General features: G+C 39.1%; 1 protein-coding gene across 1 annotated transcript in view; it reads left to right on the top strand.

The window, feature by feature from the left end:
* The first annotated feature begins 1,675 nt into the window (after positions 1 to 1,675).
* Positions 1,676 to 23,370, top strand: part of gtpbp2a (GTP binding protein 2a) — a 39,919-nt gene continuing 18,224 nt past the window's right edge. The window contains exons 1-8 of the mRNA XM_082153803.1: positions 1,676 to 2,234; positions 3,475 to 3,501; positions 6,810 to 6,994; positions 9,016 to 9,124; positions 11,708 to 11,905; positions 15,170 to 15,344; positions 21,886 to 22,105; positions 22,937 to 23,072. Coding sequence (XP_082009929.1) covers positions 2,085 to 2,234; positions 3,475 to 3,501; positions 6,810 to 6,994; positions 9,016 to 9,124; positions 11,708 to 11,905; positions 15,170 to 15,344; positions 21,886 to 22,105; positions 22,937 to 23,072 — 1,200 coding nt within the window. The 5' untranslated portion in view covers positions 1,676 to 2,084. The remainder of the gene's footprint in view (positions 2,235 to 3,474; positions 3,502 to 6,809; positions 6,995 to 9,015; positions 9,125 to 11,707; positions 11,906 to 15,169; positions 15,345 to 21,885; positions 22,106 to 22,936; positions 23,073 to 23,370) is intronic.

The raw sequence follows: 23,370 nt of genomic DNA on the forward strand, positions 1-23,370 counted from the left end.
CACCTCTTTTATAGTGTGTATTTTAAAAAGAACAGCATTCATTTCATTTTAATTTGTATTCATTTATATTTATTTGTCCTATTGTTTGTCATTTGTTTGTTTGTTCTTACTGACTGTTGTCTTCACTGAATGGACTTTCACCTCACATGTATTTTGTGTTTTTTCAAAATGCTAAATCCTGCATTTAAATACATTTTGATTTTGTTTTGATACTGATGAATCAGAATTTTCTCTTATGTTTAATCATTTGCCTGTGTTTTATTATAAGTGATACTCAATATCAGTAAGTGATTGACTTAGGGTGAACTTTTGATCTTGCTGTTTAGATGAGGACAAGAGTCTCTCAGACCACGAATGCTGGAATGTCTCAGAATAAAGTGCTAAACGGATGTTAGCTGAACTTCAGCAGTGACGGCTAACACCTCAGAGTGTCGAACACGAACACTAGCTGTGTGTGTCGGTGTCTTGTGTGTCTGCTCCGATGTGATATACTATTAAAGAGGAACTTAGCTCTGTTCCGATAAGCAACTGTATAATATTTCTATAATAATATAATATTTATAATAACATTTCTGTCCAGGTCAGTCTTCTCTTGACTCAGACCTTGATCATTCATAGAGAGATCTCTCAGACATCTTAAGGCTCAGAATATTATACTCAGAGTGTGTTCATTGTCTTTTACTTAGAAATATTAGAAGTGATTGTAACTGTTCATTTTATGTTTCTTTATTAAACTTTTAATCCTGGTTATGGATTAATTAATTTTACTCTTCATTCATTATTTGATTGTCTGCTATAAAGAAATGAAATTTGATTTTCGTCTGACTGGATCTCCTCCATGCATCAGATACACATTTCATTTCTGAGGTATTTTGTATTAGAATGTGTAATATATTTTCACACTGGAAAACAAAAAAGTCAAGAGTGTAATACACGTCATTTACATAATGCTTCAGATACCAATATTGAATTCATAAATGAAAGTTTCATAACACTGTTTGTGTACATTCACTATACTTTACACTAATAGCCTACACTTTTATTTCTGTCATGTTATAACTGATTTAATGCACAAATAAAGTGAATAACATCAGCATGAACCATTTGTTGAGGCGTAAATGAAGTAACTTTCAATTATCTCTGAAGACCAGCAAACATGATTATATTTAACTTCATGTCAAACACTGTGATGATGCTTGATAACTGACAACAACAACAACCAATCATATTCGAGGACTGACACTGGAACTCATCATCATCTTGTAGAACATTTATGGAATATGTTATAATCATATTTAATACAAGTCAAACATGTTTTGGTGTAAATATGTAGCTTATTGCTTGGGGGAAAAATACAAACAAACAAAAAACAGAGAATACGAAATGTTTCCCATTCCTCTTACTGGCACCGATCATTTAATTCACTCAGTTTCAGAACTGAATTATCCTACAAAACGCTTCCAGAAAGCAGAATAAAGAGATATCTTCCGTCTTCTGTGAACTGAAAGCCAAATATCCCTGGAGAAAAAGTTGTGATCCTTTTATCGACTCTATGCGTGTTATTAGACTAGTTGTTTAAAAAAAGAAAAAGAAAGAAAAAACAAAAACAAAAACAAAGCTGATGCAAAAGCAGTGCAATATTTTGTTTCACTTTTTATTCATGTAAAGTTACATAGCGATTGCAGCATATGAATATTCATCAGTGACTTCCTCTTCCTTCTTCAGAATCACTTCTGGTGTTCACAGGATCTATTCTTTTCTATTCCATTCCATTCCATTTGATTCTGTTCGATTCTATATACACTATAACTCTAACTTTGTTCGGTACAGAACCAAATAAGAAAGTATATTCCCCTTCTTCTGCGCATGACGCGCTTCCGCAAACTTAAACCGGAAGTTGAGTTGTTATTGTTGGGAGTGTAGGGGGGTTGAGCCTTACCGGCTCGAGTTTATATACGATAATGTTTCACTCGCTCTCCTGTGTTTCTACCTCTCTGAACCCGAACCCGAACCCGAACCCGAAGCGACGAATGGCGTAGGACAGACCCGGGAGTTCCTCACTTTATCTCGGGGTTTGAGCAGGAATGGACTCGCGGGTGTCGGAGCTGTTCGGGTCCGCGGCGGGCACTGGGGCTCCCAGCAGAAAAACTGCCAAAAATGGCAGCAAAAAGTTCAAAAACCGCTCAGCCCGGCATCAGAAAGCCAGCAATAATCCTCCTTATCTTCCTCCAGAGGTGAGCACACTCGGTCCATAACATCTGGCTGTTTTAAAGCAAACAGATGATCCTTATTATACTTTAATTACTCTCAGTAGTTCCTTCAAACACGGTTTTATATTGTGTTTATAGTTTTGGGACTTCACTGGTTATTTATTTATTTATTTATTTATCTGTTTATTTATTTATTATTTTGTTTACAAAAATACAGTGACTGTTGCAAGCGTTGCGTCATGAAATGTTGATGACATACAATATAAGTATAAATATTACATTATATCAGGTCAATACCAACCAATTCGAGGTTATATGACTGTTATTAGGGTTATTACTGTAATATGTAATAATAATAATTAAGAAAGACTCTTGATAAAATTAGCCTCTCTCTGAGTCTGTTGCTACTCTATAAACATTAAACTGAATCATATGAAATGCAATATAAAACAATCTTATAGCGTAAAAAAAACATGCATTTTAAGTAAAATATAAAGAAATATTATCATGGTGTGCTTTCCCCTTAAATATTCATATAATTTACTTATAAAATGTAAAGTTATTTACAGTAAAATTCCCTGTGACTTTTAAAATATACAAGATGAGCAGCATTTTTACATTCTTTTCTAAAGAGCCCTGTGTTGTAACATTAATTCTTAAAGTACATGTATTTTAGTTTTGTCAGCTTATAAAAGTGAATTTACATTTCATGGAAATTCATGGTTTTCACTTTGATTGTTTGTCTGGCACTGAAGGCGAGTTTCTATAGAATGAAATGAACAATTATCATTAAAGAAGACAGAGAAAGAGGCGTCCGGCTGTTGTTATGACGACATCCATGTTTTATTGTCAGAGACTGTAATATGAAACCGCAGTGTTTGTAAATATGAGAAATAAAGGCGGGAAAAGATGATTCAGTGTTTCTTTCACACTAGAAGTCATTCAGATGATTAATGTGTCATTAGCCGGGCTTGTTGAACAGGATTGTTGAAATGAGCTCGTGACGTGCACTCACTGCACTTTTGTTTGCAGTGACAAAACTCAGTTTTATCATCTCTGACGTGCCATGAAAATGTTTTTGACATAATTTTAGATTCATTACACGTTATAAAAGCAGCAAGACATGTATAGAAAGAGCCCATTCTGAATGAGCCGACACATTCGTTGAGCTCTTTTCTCTTCTGAGTCTTTGTGCTTTTGAAAACTGAACTGTGTGACTTTTGAGCTTCATTCAGCATCAACTCTGTCCTGTCTTTTGTTTCAGGTTGAAGAGGGAAACATTGAGTACAAGGTAAACTCTCTGTACTGCACATCACAGCGCTGTTCAGAATCTGTCATGAATATTTGTTAATAATGTTTTGTATGTCCTGCTCAGTCAGTATCTAGCAGGTGTAAACGCTCAGAGACTCGCTTCTGTACACGCACGCGGACGGCAGTAGATTAGCAGTGCTTTTTATAAACTACAGCTGTTGTTCATTTAAAGGTGACATAGTATGCCCCTTTTCACAAGATGTAATATAAATCTATGGTGTCCTCAGAATGTGTCTGTGAAATTTCAGCTCAAAATTCCCCCCAGATAATTTATTATAGCTCGTCAAATTTGCCCTTTTGGGTGTGAGGAAAAAATGCAAGTGTGTGTCCCTTTAAATGCAAATGAGCTTTAGCTCCGCCTCCGTTCAGAAGAGGGCGGAGTCTTTACACGAGCTTCAGAAACTCCAGCAATAACAAAACAGGCCAATCTCCCTCATCCAGAATCCCAGAATAACCAGTAGCGAGTGCAGCCTTACGGAGAGACTCAGGAAGAGTTTCTGAATGTTAGTGGAGACGTTTCTGTAGTTGTTGTGGAGTTACATTGATCATCTCATCATCATGTTTAACTTCTCCACAAGTGTCCACAGTTCCTGAGGTGTTTATAAGACAGCGGTGACATGTTCAGGGGCCTGTACCATGAAGGTAGCTGAACAAACTCGGGGTTGCATGATTAGTTTTGAGTTGACAAAACCAAACCGATGCAATCAGGCTTTATTGGTACCATGATGCAGCTCATCAACTTTCTCTGTCAACTCAGGCTTTGATCCTCAAGCTATGATTACTCCACGCGCGCGTGCACATAAAAGAGTGACGTCGACACTGAACCACCAATCGCGGGTAGAGCGAGAGCGATATATTTTCCCGCGGAGGAGCAAGAGATAATCATTCAGAATTACGATGAATTTAAATATGTATTTCAAGCTCGAAACAATACGGTCTCTGCTGCCAAAGCAAGAGAAGACTGTTGGAGAAAGATTGCTGATTGTTAATGTGTAAGTTAAACAAATACGTTCTATATTTATGTAAAATGATGTATATGTGTAGCCTATATGTAATATAGCCTATAGCCTATTTTTTATAATATATAAAAATGATACATGCACATTTTTTATATATTATAAAAATAGGCTATAGGCTATATTACACATAGGCTACACATACATATATACATAATTTTACATAAATATAGAACGTATTTGTACTACTAAGAAAGCTAGGGAATCCTATCATAAGATTAACAGAATAATAATAAAGATTTAAAATAATTCTTAACATGTATTATATTGTATAGTACATTTGTGCAATTTGCTTTTTGAAAAAAAAAAAAATAAAATGTGTTCATGTGATGTCACCCTATCAATATAGCTTACCGGCAATTTTATAAAAGCCCTCTTTTATGGACATGGCCGATAAATGTCCGGGGAACACTATTAATGAAACTATTCATGTACTCCTGCAGAGCGAGGACCACCTTACGAATGGTTCGACAAACCGTGTTTTCCCCTAGCTTCTGTGCTTCACCCAGCGTGCAAGTATGTAGCACTTGCAACAACAACAAAAAAGCGCAACGCAATATTTGCGGTACAGTAAGTGCATGAATTCGACGTGTTAAATTCTTTATGTGCGGCTCAAGAAGTTCGCAAAGATAAGACATTCCTTCCGCGGAAAATCTGTATCTTTCATACAAGTAACTATCAGGAAAGGCAAGGGGATTTTGTCTGGCTAAAAACTCTCTCTCTACGAAGTGCTCGTCAAACAATTTGCGCTGAGATGTCACAGGATTTGGAAGAAAAGGTGAAGTCATTTCAACAGACACTGGGAATAAGTTACGTCACCTATATGTTTCTTTGCTCTCAGCTGATTGGTCAAACTTCAGTCTGAGATCTTGAATCCAGAACATAACCTGCCCCGGAGCAGGTTAGCTGTGCAGCGTAAGATACCATGGCAACGAACACCGATTCAAGCCAAGCTACTTTCATAGTACCTAAAACCCAGGGTTGGCGGAAACTAAACTGAAACATAGCTGGCTAGCCACCTAAACCGGCTTCATGGTACAGGCCCCTGGTCAATAGTGTTCAGTGCTCGTCTGTGCTCAACCACAGAACAGTTTCAGGCTTTGCTGGATCTTTATCATTGCGTTAGAACTGGTCTCTGTTGTCGCGTGTCATGTGTGTAAACGTGCAGATTAAGGGCCGGTAATATTATAATAAGATCCTCTTCATACGTCAGAAGGAGAGCGAAATCTGATCGGCTTATTTTATGTCATGCTTGCAGAGAAAGGCTCACCAAAACACAGTTACTAAGTTTCACTTTTCACGTTTTCTGTGTTGGTAGAAGCACCGGTGACCCGATTATAGCACTTAAACATGGAAATAGTCAGATTTTCATGATATGTCCCCTTTAAATGTCTACAAACAAAGCAGCAGCATCACATTTAGTCACACGGACACACTCCCATCATTACATCTGTGCTCCTGACGCCCGCATCTCAACGAAACACCTTTTCTGCATCCAGCCAAGCGGTGTTGTTTATAAAACGGTTAGTTCCAGTCCTTGATTCTGATTGGTCAATAGCTGTGTTTTATTCACGATAAAGACCGCTTCACCCAACAGTTCGGTGTATCACTACACAAAACACCTAGCAACCACTCTTAGCACCGTAAACATAATGTTCTCATTGATAAGCTTATAGAGTAGAGTATTGTGAGAGACCGAGTAAGCGAGTACCAACCAAGTTCAGTCCTTTCAATATAAAAGTCTTCTCTACTGACTGACTCATAAAGACAGTCTTTGTCTCCATCTAACGGTGAAATAATGTGTGTAACTTCTGCTGCTGTTCACGGTCAGGGACTATTTTTTCCAGCGGAGGGAAGGCTTTTAGTGATTTTACTTCATGACAGTTGCACTGATGCATGTTTTTTAGCTTTAATATTTGTATTGTGTGGTAACCGTTTTATAAAAGCTATAGGTATGAGAGGCTAGCGCTGTATCATGAATAAGTCGCGTCGTGCCTAACAACGCCCTTCAGCCGTGGCTTATTCACGATACAGCACTAGCATCAATGCAACTGTCATGAAGTACAATCACTAAAAGCCTTCCTTCCGCTGGAAAAAATAGTCCCTGACCGTGAACAGCAGCAGAAGTTACACACATTATTTCACCATTAGATGGAGACAAAGACTGTCTTTATGAGTCAGTCAGTAGAGAAGACTTTCAGAGTTACAGAGGACCGTAGTGCTAACCTGTGTGTGTGTGTGTGTGTGTGTGTGTGTGTGTGTGTGTGATCAGCTGAAGCTGGTGAACCCGACCCAGTACCGCTTCGAGCACTTGGCCACACAGATGAAGTGGAGGCTTCAGGAGGGCCGAGGTGAGGCCGTGTATCAGATCGGCGTGGAGGACAACGGTCTGCTGGTGGGCCTGTCGGAGGAAGACATGAACGCCTCGCTCAAAACACTCCGCAGGATGGCTGAGAAGTGCGAGCGTAAACACACACACACACTGCATGACAATAAAATTAATTTTGTCTTATGAATATATCAAATGCTAGCTCTGTTTATTCAATTCACATTTATTTGTATAGCGTTTTTCACAATACACATTTCAAAGCAGCTTTACAGAAAAAGCATGAGTCCACATCACAGTTTAGAGAGATCTGTTATCAGAGGTGACTAAGTTGTGGATTTCAGAAATGTACATATAAATCACAGTTAGCAAAAAAGGTATTAATTTAAACAAAGTAATAATTGAATGTAGAAACAGTAAGCCCATTGAAGTAATGAATACTTGTTTGTTAACAAATGATTGACATTTAGAAAAATACAGCATCCTATTTGTGTGAATCTCGGTCATATTTTATTACAAAACAAGTTTTTTTCCTGTCAGTACTAGGCTATATATGATAACATAAGGAAATAAAGGTCATTTAAAGTGATATTTCACCCTAAAATGAAAATTATTAACTCACGCTGGTGTTGTCGCCCTTCGTTCTTTTATGGACACAATACAAGAGAATTTTTACATTTCCCGCTTGCGCTCGTCCATATAATGGCAGTGATATCACCGAATCATCTGATGTTACACGTGTCGTATATCCCACGCGTTCTGGGTTTAAAAAAGTGGAATTTAATGTTTTATTTAACAAGAATTGAGTATGGCCGCTGGTCTTCTGTGCCCGACTGCGCCACAGTTCACTCCGACGCGCCAAGAAAAACACACATATTGTGAGAAATCAAGATTAAGACAAATGTGACATGAAATCCAATACAATCCACTGACAACCGGAGGATTTCGACTCTCCAGGAAAGCACACGGGACACTTTTTGGGGATTTCGCGGCGTTGGATTTCATATCGCGTTATTATTTTGATTAAATACATCAAGTTTAATAAACCCCCAGAACACTTGGTATATACGACACGTTCTCTGATACTTTAGCTGTGGTGGCGGTTCACTGCCATTATATGGACGAGTGTGAGCAGGACTTTTTTTTAATTCTACTTTTGTTGTCCATACAAGAAAGAAAGGCAACACCACCAGGGTGAATAAATAATGCCTTAATTGTCATTTTAGGGTGAACTATCCTTTTAAATGTATCTAATGAGAGTAGACTTTCATGACCTTGTTCCCACACAATCTTATAATGACAGCGATTCGGATCTATGTCTATTAAACCTTTGACGAGTACAATCACAGTGAACATTCATGTATAGATATGCAACAGCTTCACACAGTATCATTATTTCTGACTTACAATAATTCATATTATCACAGAAGTACTGGGATAAAAGTTTATTGATGTCTGCGGTAGTGATCAAAATAGAGCAAATAACCTTTTGAAAGTAACTTGACGCTTGAAATAAAGATTGTATCAGTTACATCGTTACACCAGTAGGTGGCGACAAGTGACTGTTAAAAATCTATGTGTCATTAAATCATTCGAGATCCGTTCAAAAACACTGATTTATCCAGTCATTGAATCATTCACTCAAACCAATACAATATATTGAATAATGTTAAATAGACTGGAGCAGTTACCATTTTGTCATAATCTCTAGTAAATTACGTTATTTTGTTTAGTTGTCGGTTCAGAATCGTGATCTCGATTTGAAACGAGTACAAAAAAAAATTATGCTTCTCAATTAATCCAGAATCCTTCAGCTCTAATGCTGACATGCTAAAGCACATGTAAAGTACTTGATTATAATTTTAACTAGCGTATTATACAATATGACATTTAAAGTTGAAATATTTTATATATATATATATATATTATAATATTTTGCATTTTATATAAATTTAAATTGTAATGCATTCATTTAATTGCACTTAACATGCAATTAAGTGTCCGAAAACATTACGTTCAGTCGGCACTTAAGTGTAATATTACTGTAATAAGCGATCTTTTTAAAAGCATGATAGTGTACTTCTCTCTGAAATGTTCTTGGCCTGTTTTGTGAGGATAAAGACGAGTGTAATGTGTTTTGTGGTGTGTTCAGGGTGGGTGCAGACATCACAGTTCTCAGAGAGAGGGAGGTCGATTACGACTCTGACGAGACGCACAGGATAGCCGAGGTCCTGGTCAGGAAAGTGCCCGATGATCAGCAGGTGTGTGTTTGTGTTTGTGTTTGACTGTGTTTGATTGTCTAAAGTGTGTGTAAAAGGAGTAGTTCACCTCAGAGTTAAAGTTTCCTGATGATTTACTCTCCCTCACATCATCCAAGATGTTCATGTCTGTCTTTCTTCAGTCTAAAAGAAATGAAGGTTGAGAAAAGCCTTCCAGGATGTTTCTCCATATAGTGACTTAAATGGGGTCCAACGGGTTGAAGGTCCAGATGTGAGTTTCAGTGCAGCTTCAAAGTCTCGACACGATCCAGCCGAGGAATAAGAGTCTTATCTAGACAAACCAGCAGACATTTTATACAAAATAGACATTTATATACTTTTAACCACAAATGCTGGTCTTGCACTAGCTGTGATGTGACACACATTACATAATCAGGTTGAAAGGTCACGGGTGTTCCGGTTCAGAACTGTAGAGTAGGGCGAAAACATCCGACATCGTTGTTTTACCTTTTATTTATTTTTTGTAAATGGCGTTTGACTTCGTCTTTGCACGTTCTTTGTAAACTCTAGGTCTGTTCTTACGCCTACGTCACGCATGACCTTTCAACCTGATTACGTAATGTGTGGCGCATCACAGATCTAGTGCAAGACGAGCATTTGTGGTTAAAAGTATATAAATGTCTATTTTTTTTAGAAAATGGCCGCTGGTTTGGCTAAATAAGACTCGTAAAGAGCCCTTTTTTTGTGGGCGGAGCTTAGGTGGAGGCAGAACGATTCCCCTGGCCGCTTCACTAACGCTAGTTTGCAAGTTTTATTAGCTTGTTTAATAATGACTGGAGAAAATCTTAATGTGTAAGGTCACTCACTGTCCAGGGCCGCGATTGTTATTTGCAAAAGTTCATTTTAACGGGCGGAACCAGATTGGCGGACCCGTACACGCGTATACACACCCGATGGACGATCTGACAGGATTACCTCCGGTTGAGTGGCCTGACATCGACACCTGATAGAGAAACCGAGCATAAAGAGAAACTGATCTTTAGGGGCCAGTTGTTCAAAGGTAAACTGATCGGATTTTGGTTATCGGACTGGATCAAATCTTGAAAATGGGTTGTTCAAAAGGGAAAGAAGGAATCTGAAATCAGATTAGATCACGGAATCCAATCCTAGTTTTAATCTGGATCAAACCTTCAGTTTGTGTTGTTCAAAACTTGTCAGTAGGGTTAGGATAACTTTGATCCAAAAAAACAGGATTATCCTGATCCCAACCTTGTAGGATTTCAAGGTGGATTCCAGGAAGAAAATGTAGTAAAACTTTAAAATTGGTCAAAAATACAACATTTGTATCATGTAATATACACACACACTCATATTTTTATTTTGCTTTTGATTAGCTTAACTGTTAAAGTAATACATTAGAAGTAGACATTAGGCTACATATTAAGCCTTTCGGTAGCCTACTGTAAAGTAAAAAAAGATTTGGCGCCATTAAATAATCCCCAAACAGCTGTAAAAATCAACCAAAAATATGATATTTAATTCAAAGTGTTTTATCACTGTTTCTAAACTACATTGGCACAATCATAAGAGATGAACCAGTCAAAAGATCTTTGCAAGCGAACACAATGTTTTTTTGGTGAACGCTATACAAAACTTTTCTGAGAGAATGCAAAAGCATTGAAATATGAGATAGGGAAACATTTTTATATTTTTCACATGACAATGTCCCTTTGGGGCTTCCGTAGAGCACCAGTAAATCCAGATTTGGTAATCGGAAAAAGTTGACATCCAGATCAGGGTGATCCAATCCAGTTTTGCTTTGAAAAACCGGCACAAAAGTAAGATGGATTACCTGATCCTGGATAGCAAAACATGGGATTTCCAAATCCAGATCATTCTGATCCAGATTAAACTTTTTGAACAACTGGCCCTAGATGCCTATAACTGTGAGGAATGGTCAAGTACACGACTTGTGTGGTAAGACCCGAAGTTCTGTCTAGTCAGCGCCAAGGCCAGAAGACGACCGTGTAAAGAGTGACATTACAGTGCAATTTTAATGATGTGAATATTTTCTAGAAATAAAAATTCCAGATACAGCAAATATTTTTTTTTAACTTTATGTCTTTGATTATTCTTTCTTACCAGGTTCTTCAAAAGGTTTAGTCACAATCAATCATAACAATGTATACAATCATAGTTGATTCACAAATAATCACAATTATGCATTATGCGATAAACATTATGCGATAAAATTTCAAATTGGAGCCTGTACTCCGTCGATTATTGCACCCAATAACACAACAAGATGACATTTCAAGCTCATTATCGTATCCGAATCAGTGCTGGTTTGTATTGGCCGCCTCCGCTGTGACGTAAATGAACGTCAGCGCAAAAAGACTCTTATTCCTCGGCTGGATCGTGCCGAGACTTTGAAGCTGCACTGAAACTCACATCTGGACCTTCAACCCGTTGGACCCCATTGAAGACACTATATGGAGAAAAATCCTGGAATGTTTTCCTCAAAATCCTTCATTTCTTTTCGACTGAAGAAAGACAGACATGATTATCAGTAAATTTGAATTCTGAAGTGAACTACTTTAATGGTGTTATTTGACGCGTCTCCAGTTCTTGGACCTGCGAGTGGCTGTGCTGGGAAACGTGGACTCGGGGAAGTCCACTTTGCTGGGTGTCCTCACACAGGGAGAGCTGGACAACGGGAGAGGGAGGGCGAGACTAAACCTCTTCAGACACCTTCACGAGATCCAGACCGGACGAACCTCCAGCATCAGCATCGAGATCTTGGGCTTTGACAGCAAAGGAGTGGTGGGTTTAACAATCTTAAAGTGATTTTAATTCAAAATGGCTTTGGAAAAACGGTCAGCTTGATCGACTGAAGAGCGTAACACTGGGACCACACGCAAATCAATTGAAATCAGAGTTAGTATGTCAAGTTGTGATGTTGCTTGGCAATTGTAAACAACTCAGCTTTACACAATACTGCTTACTGACAAGTTCTCTCTTGCCTGGACTTGTTTGGGACATGTCCCGATTTGTTACAACCAAAGTTGAGTTGCATGAGTCAAAAATACTGTGTGAGGTTGTCAGGGTTGGGGAGTAACGGAATACATGTAACGGCGTTATGTAATCAGGATACAAAAATCCAGTAACTGTAATCCGTTACAGTTACGTCAAAAAACGTAGTAATCAGATTATAGTTACATTTTGAAAAAAGGGGGAATACTTTCAGGATTACAATGGTTTCATTTAAAACTAAATAAATAAGTATTTTGGCATAATAATAACACTATTAAGCGCTGCTTGATTATACAGTAGTTCCTGGTTCTGTTGCCAGTAATGACTCACGTGTGCCACGCGCTGGTGCATGTGCAAATAACAGCTGTCTACAATCTCCTCAGACGCAGAGTGAATCACTGCTGCTAGTAGAAATGATGCTGCCTGCGGGTAAAATCGCTTTTAATTCATGGAAATTCCGCTGCTATTTTGTAGAAATGAGGAGAGTAGCTTTTTTAGTACCCAAAATGTCCTTTCTTAATCTTTTCTCGCGTAACGGGATGTTCGCTGTCTAGGTAACGTAGGGGAACTCCCACTGCCAACGCCCCAAGTTCAGTCAGGCAAATTAAGAAAGATCACGGCTTTAGTCAACATGTAGGCCTATTTTAAAATAAACTAATATGTAGATTGTGTAAAAATTAAATGTTGTGTTTTTATTTTTTTGTTAAAAATTTGTTAAAAATTAAACAAAATAATCTGTAATACCATACATTAGCCACTAGATGTCTGTATAGCCCTTTACATAAATATATATTCGGTGTGTATATTTTGAAAATATTGTACACTGGACCAAATTCTTAATAAAAGTTTTTTTATATATTTTTTTAATAATATTTCTTCTTGCTTGACTTTATTTATATACGTGACCTTGAAGTAATCCAAAAGTAATCAGTTACATTACTTTCATATTATAGTACTTGGATTACGTTACTGAATACTTTTTTTATGAAGTAATTTGTAACTGTAACGGAATACATTTTTAAAGTAACCCTCCCAAGCCTGGAGGTTGTGAACTTTAAAAAGATGAGATGAACAACAGTAATAACGTGAATAAATGAAGTGTGTTTATACTATTCACATGAAACTTAAAACAACACAATAAAACTAGAAAAGCTTCCACTTGCATCATACCATAATAAACACTCATAAGTGTCGTCTTGTCAGTCCCGATGTGAAAGTGTCCGCCAGTGCGTATACAATCCACAGAAGTGATAGTCCCATAAAGTGTGGCTTTCTGGAGAGGAAAGTCCAAGTTTGTGACCCTCCTTTGACTGCCATGCTGCCTCCTTTATGCTGGTCTACTTCCTGTTTCCTGTCATGTGATCAGTCACATGACAGGCAGACCCAGTATCATTTAAAGACATACACACATTAAAACAGATAAATGGCTAAGACAACATGTACACCTATTAAAACACCAGTATAAACTGTTGTAATATATTGAGCAGGGTAAATCATGTCATATGTGTCACAAGTTCACCCTAAAATGAAAACTCTCTCGTCAGCATCTAACGCTCATGTCGTTTCAAACCCATGAGACAAATCAAGATGTTTTTAATGAAACCGGAGAGGTTCTTGTCCCTCCATTGAATGTCCAGGTAACCAAACCTTAAAACATCTATAAACAAGCACATGGTAAACACTGAAGTGTCTCGTGTCAGAACATCTCTCATTGGTTTGCACGCTCAAGCCTCCCTGTTTTCCACACGTGATGCTCTCTCTATATGTGGATAAAAGCCTTGGTAACACTTTATTTGATAGTCCACTTTAGACATTCTACTAACTATAAGTAACTTTTCAACTAGATGTCAACTAGCAGTCTTTAGAGTATTAGTAAACTACCTATCAGTCTACTAATGCTCTAATGAGAGTTTGCTGACATGTAGTTAGTAGAGTGTCTAAAGTGGACCATCGAAATTAAATCTGTTTAAAAAGCAATTGTGTTCTTAAAATAATTAAACTGCTCGATTTATATGGATTAATTTTATGACCTTTTTAGACCTTTTAAAGTGCCCCTATTATGCCTTTTCGGATAATACCGTTCATGTAGTGTGTAATAAAGCTGCTTGTGAGTAAAAAAGGTCTGAAAAATGCAGATAAATGGAGTTATTGTCTCCCAAAAGAAAGAAGTGATTCTGAACTGCTGAAACGAGTCGTCAGTGATTCAGTCTCACTTCCTGATGAACCTGCGTAGGTTTGTGACTGATTTCATTATGCCAGCCTGTGGTCTTGATTGGCTGAACAGGGTCTCTTAGCCCCGCCCTCAAGCACTGTAGTGTATCTGAGACTGGAAGAGTTTGGTTCGTGTTGTTCGTGTCGAGAAGACGCTGTTTTCTGAGATTGATACGGTAAAACTCACGCCATCGTTACTGTTCGTATCACTGTGATCAAGAGCTGAGATTCAGATATGATAACGAGCGTTTGCTTTCTGACCAATCGGAGCAGAGCAGCTCTCAGAGGCTTAGAGAGACTGAATCTTCGAACGAAGCGTTTCAGACACTGAGAGAAAAGAGCTGATGCTGCAGTGGAGATTATTAATTAAAGTTAATTAAAGTGTTTTTGACCTTGAATGCATGTAAACATATTATAGGAGACTCCGAAACAACTTCATGAACCTTTAAAATAGCATAATAGGGGCATTTAAAGTTGTAAGGACTTTAAATGGAGGGACAGAAACCTCTCAGGTTTATTTATAAATATCCTAATTTGTCTTTTTAAGATTAACCAAAGTCTCGTGTTTGGAACGACATGAGGGTGATGAAATGATGACAGAAATTTCATTGAAAGGTTTTTGGCGGCACTTTGCATGATGCGAATAGTATAATAATGTCCTAATGATATAGTGTTTTTTTTTATTTATTTTTTTATTTTATTTTTTTATAATATTGTGCTGCTCATCTTGGCCAGGCCACTTCTGTAAAGAGATTTTAATCTCAGAAAGTTTTATCTGGTTAAATAAAGGGCAAATGAAAATAAAATAATGATAAATACTAGCCTCTGGTGTCTTTCATCTAGGTGGTGAACTACAGCGAGTCCCGAACAGCAGAGGAGATTTGTGAGAGTGCCTCAAAAATGATCACCTTCATAGATCTGGCCGGCCACCACAAATATCTGAAGACCACCATCTTCGGCTTGACCAGCTACTGTCCAGACTTCGCCATGCTCGTCGTCAGTGCCAACACGGGCATCGGTGAGCTTTGCAGCACGCTTGGGGTTGCGTAACGCTTTATGCAATGTTGGACTGCCGTTTGCTTTAACCTAGATTTGCTTTATCTTAGATTAGTGCCGGCCCTGATAAATGTCAAATCACGCAGGGCAAGTGACACAAATAAACCTTGTAATGTTTGGACACGTCAATCTTAAATCAGCTGTTCTCCTGGATACTCAATAATCCCAGCGTATGATCTTATGTAATGCCCTCTTCAGTGTCGCCCCCATTCCTTCTGTCCTCCACACCCCAAAATACCTCTGGTCCAGGACCAAGAGAAACCTGAGACGCGTCAGTCTGTCTGTGACTGCAGGCCACAGTGTCATTAAACTCTCAGCCCCTATAAAGTCACCCTACAAAAAAAAATCTGAACTCTAACCAAGTTGTGTTCCAAATTTTCAAATTGTGTTCGAGGTTCCTGTGAGATTTTGTTTAAGCCACCAGGTGACAAACACACTCCATTGAAATGTTGTTTGATGTGTTCTCCTGTCACAAATTTTTTGCCACAAAATTGTTTATATCTGAAAACAGCAGGCAAATATGAAACCTTGAGTCTCAGATCTTTCCAACTAAGGGTCCTATCTTGCACCCAGCGCAATTGACTTTGTACACCGACACCAGACGCACAGCGGACTTTTCCCTCCACAGACGCACATCGGTAAACTAGGGAATGAACTTGCGCTCCCGGGGGCGGTTCAGCGAAAAGAGGAGGCGTGTTCCGGCGCAAACGTTCCCTGGTGCTATTTTGCAGTTTCAGAAAACAATTCCGCCACAGACCAGGAGAAACCTAGTCTAAAGTCAGTGGCGCGTTGCGCATGTTATTCATATGCTATTTTAAGGGCGCATGCTTGGCCATAATGTAGCGTGAGCACAACGCACATACGCTTGGCTTCTCTCATCTACACAGAAGCAGCAGTTTTCATTTTTGCAAATCATATATAATTACAAGGAAAAATATTACCACAGGAGGGAATTCATTGTGGTGTCCATGAAGATGTGAAAAAATAGCCATAAATCTAGCTTACACATTTACCCAAATTATTATACGCCTGTTTAACCGAAGCTAATTTGGGTGTGTTTCTCCATCCCCAATGTCACTTCTCTGTGTTTTACGGCCCTGACGAGAACGTCGGTCTCCTCGGCTGTGAACCGCGTCTGGCAAATCCACCGTTATAATAGCAAGCCACCATGGAACAAGCGCGCCTGCTCTTAAAGGGAATGTGAGATGACGCTCTGATTGGTTTATTTCACGTTACACCCAAACCACACCTATGAATAATGAAGCTACTTCAGACCAACACATTTTAGATTTGCGTCGGGTGCAAGAGTCATTTATCCCGCCGGTATAATAGCAACAGCGCCCGAGATCTGCCCACAAAGTTACTTGCGTTTCGCGTTTGATACTTGCGTTTCAGATCATTAAAATAGGGCCCTATGGGTTTTTGTTAAGTTTAGAGAAAGATTTGATTATAAAATGTTGTAAAATTTAAACCATGAAACAGGAGTCACGTAACAGCGTGTAGTAAAAAGCATGATGACGAAGGAGAATAGTACGCTATTTAATGACAAAACTCAGGAGAACAGAGAGGAAACTAACATTAACACGGCTTAACATTGACGGCCAACTTCTGTTTTGTCAAAAGCAGGACTTTTATACAGCGCCTGATCATCTTATCTTCCATTAATTCGTACCTGCCAATAATTAAAAAATGGCAAATTACTGCCGATATATCGGTCGACTCCAACTTAAAGATTTTTAACCTGCTTTGTATTGTTAGAATGTCAGTAGTATATGTAAATGAACGATGTTTAGTCGTTCTCTGTGTTAACTGGGCCGATAAATTGTCAGCAAAGGTCTTCGACAGAGGGTTATTAACCAAACAGTTATTGTAAAGGTAGGTTTATCACTGAGAATTGTATCGTACTATGTCTACTATTTATACAGCATTATGGTTGAAATGAAACGCTAAGGCAACAGCTTTCTTCCCTGTACGTGACGGCGTTTTGCTTCGGCTGGAACTGATGAAAGGCAGTTTTTCCCCTTCGTTTGGCCTAAAACACTGTGTTCATGACAAGCCCTCCAGTCTCTCTCGTGAATCCAACACGGAAGTGACTTAAACTGCAGTTCATCGACTGGCCACTAGAGACCGGCTCCAAAAGAGAGTCAATCCCATAGACCCCCATGTTAAAATGCCCAACTTTACAGCAGAAAAAACATGTTTACAGTCTGGTGCAAAAAGTGGTTTTGGTCTATATAGCTAATGTTGCCCTTCATGACGACTGTGAGGGGGGTAAACGTTTTTATAACCCATCCGTTTAAATTATATTAAGCCTTAAAGTTCTGCATAATTAAGGGCGTGGCCACTTGAGTGACAGTGGGATTGCCGCTGATGTCACTACTAGCCGTTTGTCTGCTATCTGTTAGCGTCACGTCTCCTCAGCTAATCCAACTTGCTGCACATTTTCGGCATCTGGCTCCGCCCACTTTGGTCTTCAAAAATGCTCTTCAGAAACCCTACGCGTGACGTCACGCACACTACGTCCATTGTTTTATACAGTCTATGGTTTGTGATCATCCAGTTTGAAATGTTGACTACACACACAGAGGTTTCTCAGATTGTCCGTCGTGGCTTTCTCACTGTATTCACGATTCTTTGCAGCCTTAAGCCTCTGCCTACAACATACTGGATCCTTCACTAAAACCGAAAGTAACTTGGTTAAACATTTACTCGTTGAATTCTCGCACTCGGGAACAATAGCAGTCGACACTATTGTGACTAAAAGTTTGCTAAGAAGTATTTCCTGACTAAAGCTAGACAGTGTTTGGCTAAATATAGTCAAATATAAATATAGTCATAATAGCAGACTGGTGGGAGTGGCCTTGGACGCCAACATGCCCAGTGCATTATGGGTGTTGAAGTTTTCCTATCTATTTGGCAAAAGGAAAGACAACAGCCTTTTTATCTGTTCCAAATTGTTTCTACTTTTCTACTGTATAGGCAGCCAGACTTTATTGAAGTATTCCTTTGAAAAGAGTGAAGACAAGGCTTTGTAGTGCTATCCGAATACTGCGTTGTTGGAGCGTTGGGACAACATTGGCTCAACCAATGGCGTGAGTTATATATTTGGCAAAACAAGGGCAGATGTTCAAGAAAAAGGTTTGAAAATGGACATGAGCTATTTTGGCAATGCTAGTGCACAGAAATCAAACCTTTAAAGATAGATACTTTCAGATATTAGTGTTAAAGTCAGGGTGCATGCAGTCAGAAAAACACCACGCCACAGAATACCAAATATACTTTACAGCAACATCATGTTCTTACTTTTAACGGTGGAGAACATGGTGTTGCAGAATCTGTGTCCCGTTCCCTTCTTGTCCACCGTTTGGTTTCAATTTCTGCAGTGTAGATCCATTCACACTGAAATCACATCAGCCCCAAACCTGCTGTGTTAAACATCAAAAAAAAAATTCTGATTGGCTGTGTTTGTGTCACATCATGGAGCATTTCCACATGCAAAGCAGTCCCATTTAGTTATTAAGAGTGATATTGTGTAAATTTCTTGCAAATTTGTGAGGTGTCTACAGGAGGTGTGCGTATGTTGTGATCCTGACATATCGCTATGTTGTTTTGTTTGGTGGAAAGTAGCGTATCAGAAATAGGAGAAGATATTTGAGCGAGTGGGTCATGCAAGTCTTTCAAGGAGAACATGATACCCCGTGTGCAACGTGACACCAGAATGACCCTGAATTATGCAACGGCACACAGACGGTGGTGTACAGTGTCTGCTGAAACTCCCCTAGTTTGACTTTTCCATAAGCAAATCCATGCAAACAGACTCAGAGACTCGGCCAGTTCTCCAATCATTAACCTCAGATGACGCGTGAACTTTGGACAGATTTTACTGCGCGTGTGTGTGTGTGTGTGTGTGTGTGTGTGTGTGTGTGTGTGTGTGTGAGAGACAGCTGGACGTGACCTGCACTGCAGATCTTCATGCTCTTGAGTGTGTGTGAATCAGCTGATGTGGGCTTGTCAAAACAAGTGATGCTTAACGAAGGCCTTTTCACATTCTCATGAGTGTTGCATTGGCCTGAACAATCTGCACTATCAAACAGTATAGCCAAAATAAGCACGTAAGGTCCTTGCACACTGGACAAACTTACGCCATTGGTTGAGCCGATACTATGTCATTCTCAATCGAACATATTGAGATTCTGGTGTGTACTTGTCACCAGTTTTTAAATGATAAAGCCATGATGAAATAAAGGCTTTTTAACTTTTTTCAAAACCTATTCGAGTGCCTTGGAATATCTTTATTTTTATACTGAGATTCTGCTCAGAATTGCACACTTTACCGTTATTTAGAGATCGAATCTTTTTCTATGAAGCAACTATCTCAAATATACAAGTGTTTTACTTTCACGTTATAGTGTAAAGCTGGGATTGTCGCCTGCATGAAATATGATTAAATGTATATGCATTTGGAAAAAAAGGTGATAAACTAATGACCCTAAACGATATTAAAATATTCGTACATGTGTTGTGCACTTACTCAAAGTAGCGAGTAGTATAAGGCAACTGCACGTGTAGATTCAGGGTTATTACCCAGTTATTGTCATTACTATAATAAGTACATAGTGTGCTCATGCTGAACAGGACTCTGAAATGTAGTCACCAAAATATTAATAATTATATAAAGTTCCATGTATTTCCCACAAGATGATGATGTGGTATCTGGTCAAACTGTGTCTCGTTCTGAAACATCTATTTATGTATCATAATGTACGCCAGCCTTGACCTCCATCTTTGTTTACATGTTGCTGCTGTTTTTGCATGCATAACAACCGTCCTTCTGTCAATGCCTACACACAGACACACACACACTTACACTTACACTTACACTTACACTTACACTTACACACACAGACCATCTAAACTTACTTAAGCTGTATTGTAAAAGGCGCTGTATAAATAAAGGTGAGATGACTGACGAGACGCTGTTTCTGCTGCACTAACTAATGCTGATTCTTGGTTTTAGAGAATTAGTTATTGGCTGATAAAGTCACCTTTATGTGCTTTACACTATACGGATCGTTTCAAATCAGTTTCACAGTTATAAACAAGGATAATAACTATTAATTAATGACTCAAACTTCATCAAATTCTGCTGTGAAGCAGCTCTAGAAAGACAGTTCTGACATTATTCAGCTCAATTCAGTTTTTCTGAGAAAACAGCGTCTTCTCGACATGAACAACACGAACCAAACTCTTCCAGTCTCAGATAAACTACAGAGTTTGAGGGCGGGGCTAAGAGACTCTGTTCAGCCAATCAAGACCACAGGCTGGCATTATGCAAATTAGTTACAAACCTACGCAGGTTCGTCAGGAAGTGAGACTGAATCACTGACGACTCGTTTCAGTTCAGAATCACTTCTTTCTTTTAGGAGTCAATAACTCAGTTTATCTGCACTTTAACCTTTGAAACTTTGCAGAACTTTTATACTCACAAACAGCTTTATTACACACTACATAAAAGAGAATCCTCGAAAAGGCATAATGGGGGTATTTAAAGTACGTAAACTTAAAGTCCCCCTGTAGTCAATAATGTTATCCTTCAAAACTCATCTTTGATCACCAAAATGAAGAATAATAAAAAATAAAATAAAAATTCTTCATATCTTGAATGTAACTCAACACCCTTGCCTCATTTAGTATGCGCGGTTCTATAAATATGCAAATGAGCCCCGCCTCCACTCACTCACTCAGCTCAGAGATCCACTGGTTGACGATCACACGTTGATCTGATTGGTTACAAGGTAGTTTGTGACGTCAGAAACACCAGCGATTTCAAAGCGTGTGTTTGAGACTGTCTTTGGTTCACTGCAGTTTTAAGGAGGAAATACTCAGCAATGGTGTCGACTTATGAACTTACACATGGTTTGTCTTAAAGGGGTCATCGGATGCAAAATTCACTTTTATATGGTGTTTGCATATAAATGTGTCTTTGCAGTGTGTGGACACAACCACCATACAATGAAACAAATCCATTCACAAATCCAATCCATTAAAAATCCATTTTAATCCTCAAAAAGCCTAAACACAATCAATAATCAAGCCGTTTGGATTTTCTGAGCAATATGATGTCATTTGTGAGCGGGTGAGCGAGCAGTTGCTCATTATCATTTAAAGAGACATGCACCGAAACGGGTCACTGTGAATAGAGCTGTTTTTGACGAGGTAAAAGCTTGTTGTTTTACACAACCATTGAGGAATTTTAACCACAGTATGTTACAGACTTTACATGAAGACCCTAAAGAATCATACCAACTTTGTAAAATGGGCATCCGATGACCCCTTTAAAGCATATTAGAAACACCACATAGACATACAAACAACATTAAAAGCTGGATTTTCACCACAGGGGAACTTTAAGACTTGGTTCTTTGTTTTCCAAACCTTTTTTGTGTCATCCACGCTCTTTAAACGCCTCTGATGTTTGGCGTACCCTCTCGTTCTTCTCCTAGCGGGTACGACGCGTGAGCACTTGGGTCTGGCCATGGCGCTGAAGGTGCCGATCTTCATTGTCGTGAGTAAAGTGGACCTGTGCGCCAAGGGCACCGTGGAGCGAACGGTCCGACAGCTGGAGCGGATCCTCAAGCAGCCCGGCTGCAACAAGGTGCCCATGCTAGTGTCCTCGACCGACGACGCCGTCACTGCCGCGCAGAAGTTCGCTCAGTCCCCGAGGTACATATAAAGACAGTTACACCACAGCAAAGCTTGACTATAGGGGCTTTCGCTCCGGGTAGTTCTAGGATCTAGCCTCCAGGGTGTTTCCCGAGAACTAATGGTTCCTTTAGGAACGTTTTCCTGGTTGCGTTCGCACCCCCAGTAGGAACTCTGAAGTGACGTGAGTCTCGCTTGTTGTTGTGACTTTTATTTTGACAGCGCCGAGAACGATTGAACACACAGCGCTCACACTCTCCTGTTCATTAGTGTACGATCTGTCTAACACTCCTGTCTGATTTATATATATTATTATTATTTATAGATATATTTACTCCAGAAACTAACTCTACGAACATGGAAAACAGTGATCGATTGACCTCTTGACCTTTACACTGAGGAGAAAACCTAACGCAACTTTGAGGAGACCAAGAGAAACATGATTATGTATTTCTGCTCAGCAACACTGGACATCAACCACACGGCACACGCTAATAACTTTTCATTACGGTCTACTTTCTATTTATAACAGTTGTATCTAATAACGTATCAGACAGGAGTGTTAGACAGATCGTACACTAATGAACAGGAGAGTGTGAGCGCTGTGTGTTCAGTCGTTCTCGGCGCCGTCACAACAACAAGCGCGTCTCACGTCACTTCAGAGTTCCTACTGGCGGTGCAAATGGAAACCAGAAAACGTTCCTAAAGGAACCATTAATTCTCGGGGAAAGACCCTGGAGGCTAGATCCTAGAACTACCCGGAGCGAAAGCCCCTATTGAGAATGACAAACCTAGCTTTTCAATCACAAAGATGAAAGAAGAACATGGCTTTAAAGTCTGTTGTCTTCCCAGCATCACCCCCATCTTCACCCTGTCCAGCGTATCGGGGGAGAGTCTCGATGTGCTAAAGGTCTTCTTTAATATTCTACCTCCCCTCAGCAACAGCAAGGAGCAGGAGGAGCTCATGCAACAGCTCACTGAGTTTCAGGTACAGCTTTACACCTAATAACAGCTCAGATGTCCTCCATCCTGAAAACTGTCATCATTCCACACCTGTGTGACTGACTGACTTCTGTTGAACACAAGGACATATTGTGACATCGATTTTTTTTACCAAAACATTAAAACCCAATATGAAAGTTTTTATTTCGCCGAAAAAACAAAAACAAGACATTTATTCATTTTTTAAAATTTATTCAGACACAAAAAAACAGGTTAAGTAAAATAAATATATGCACTATATTACATATTCATTCAATCGGAACGCTCCTCTCTAGAGTTATTTT

Source organism: Leuciscus leuciscus (assembly GCF_965113295.1).
Source record: "Leuciscus leuciscus genome assembly, chromosome: 22".
In the NCBI taxonomy this organism is placed as follows: domain Eukaryota; kingdom Metazoa; phylum Chordata; class Actinopteri; order Cypriniformes; family Leuciscidae; genus Leuciscus; species Leuciscus leuciscus.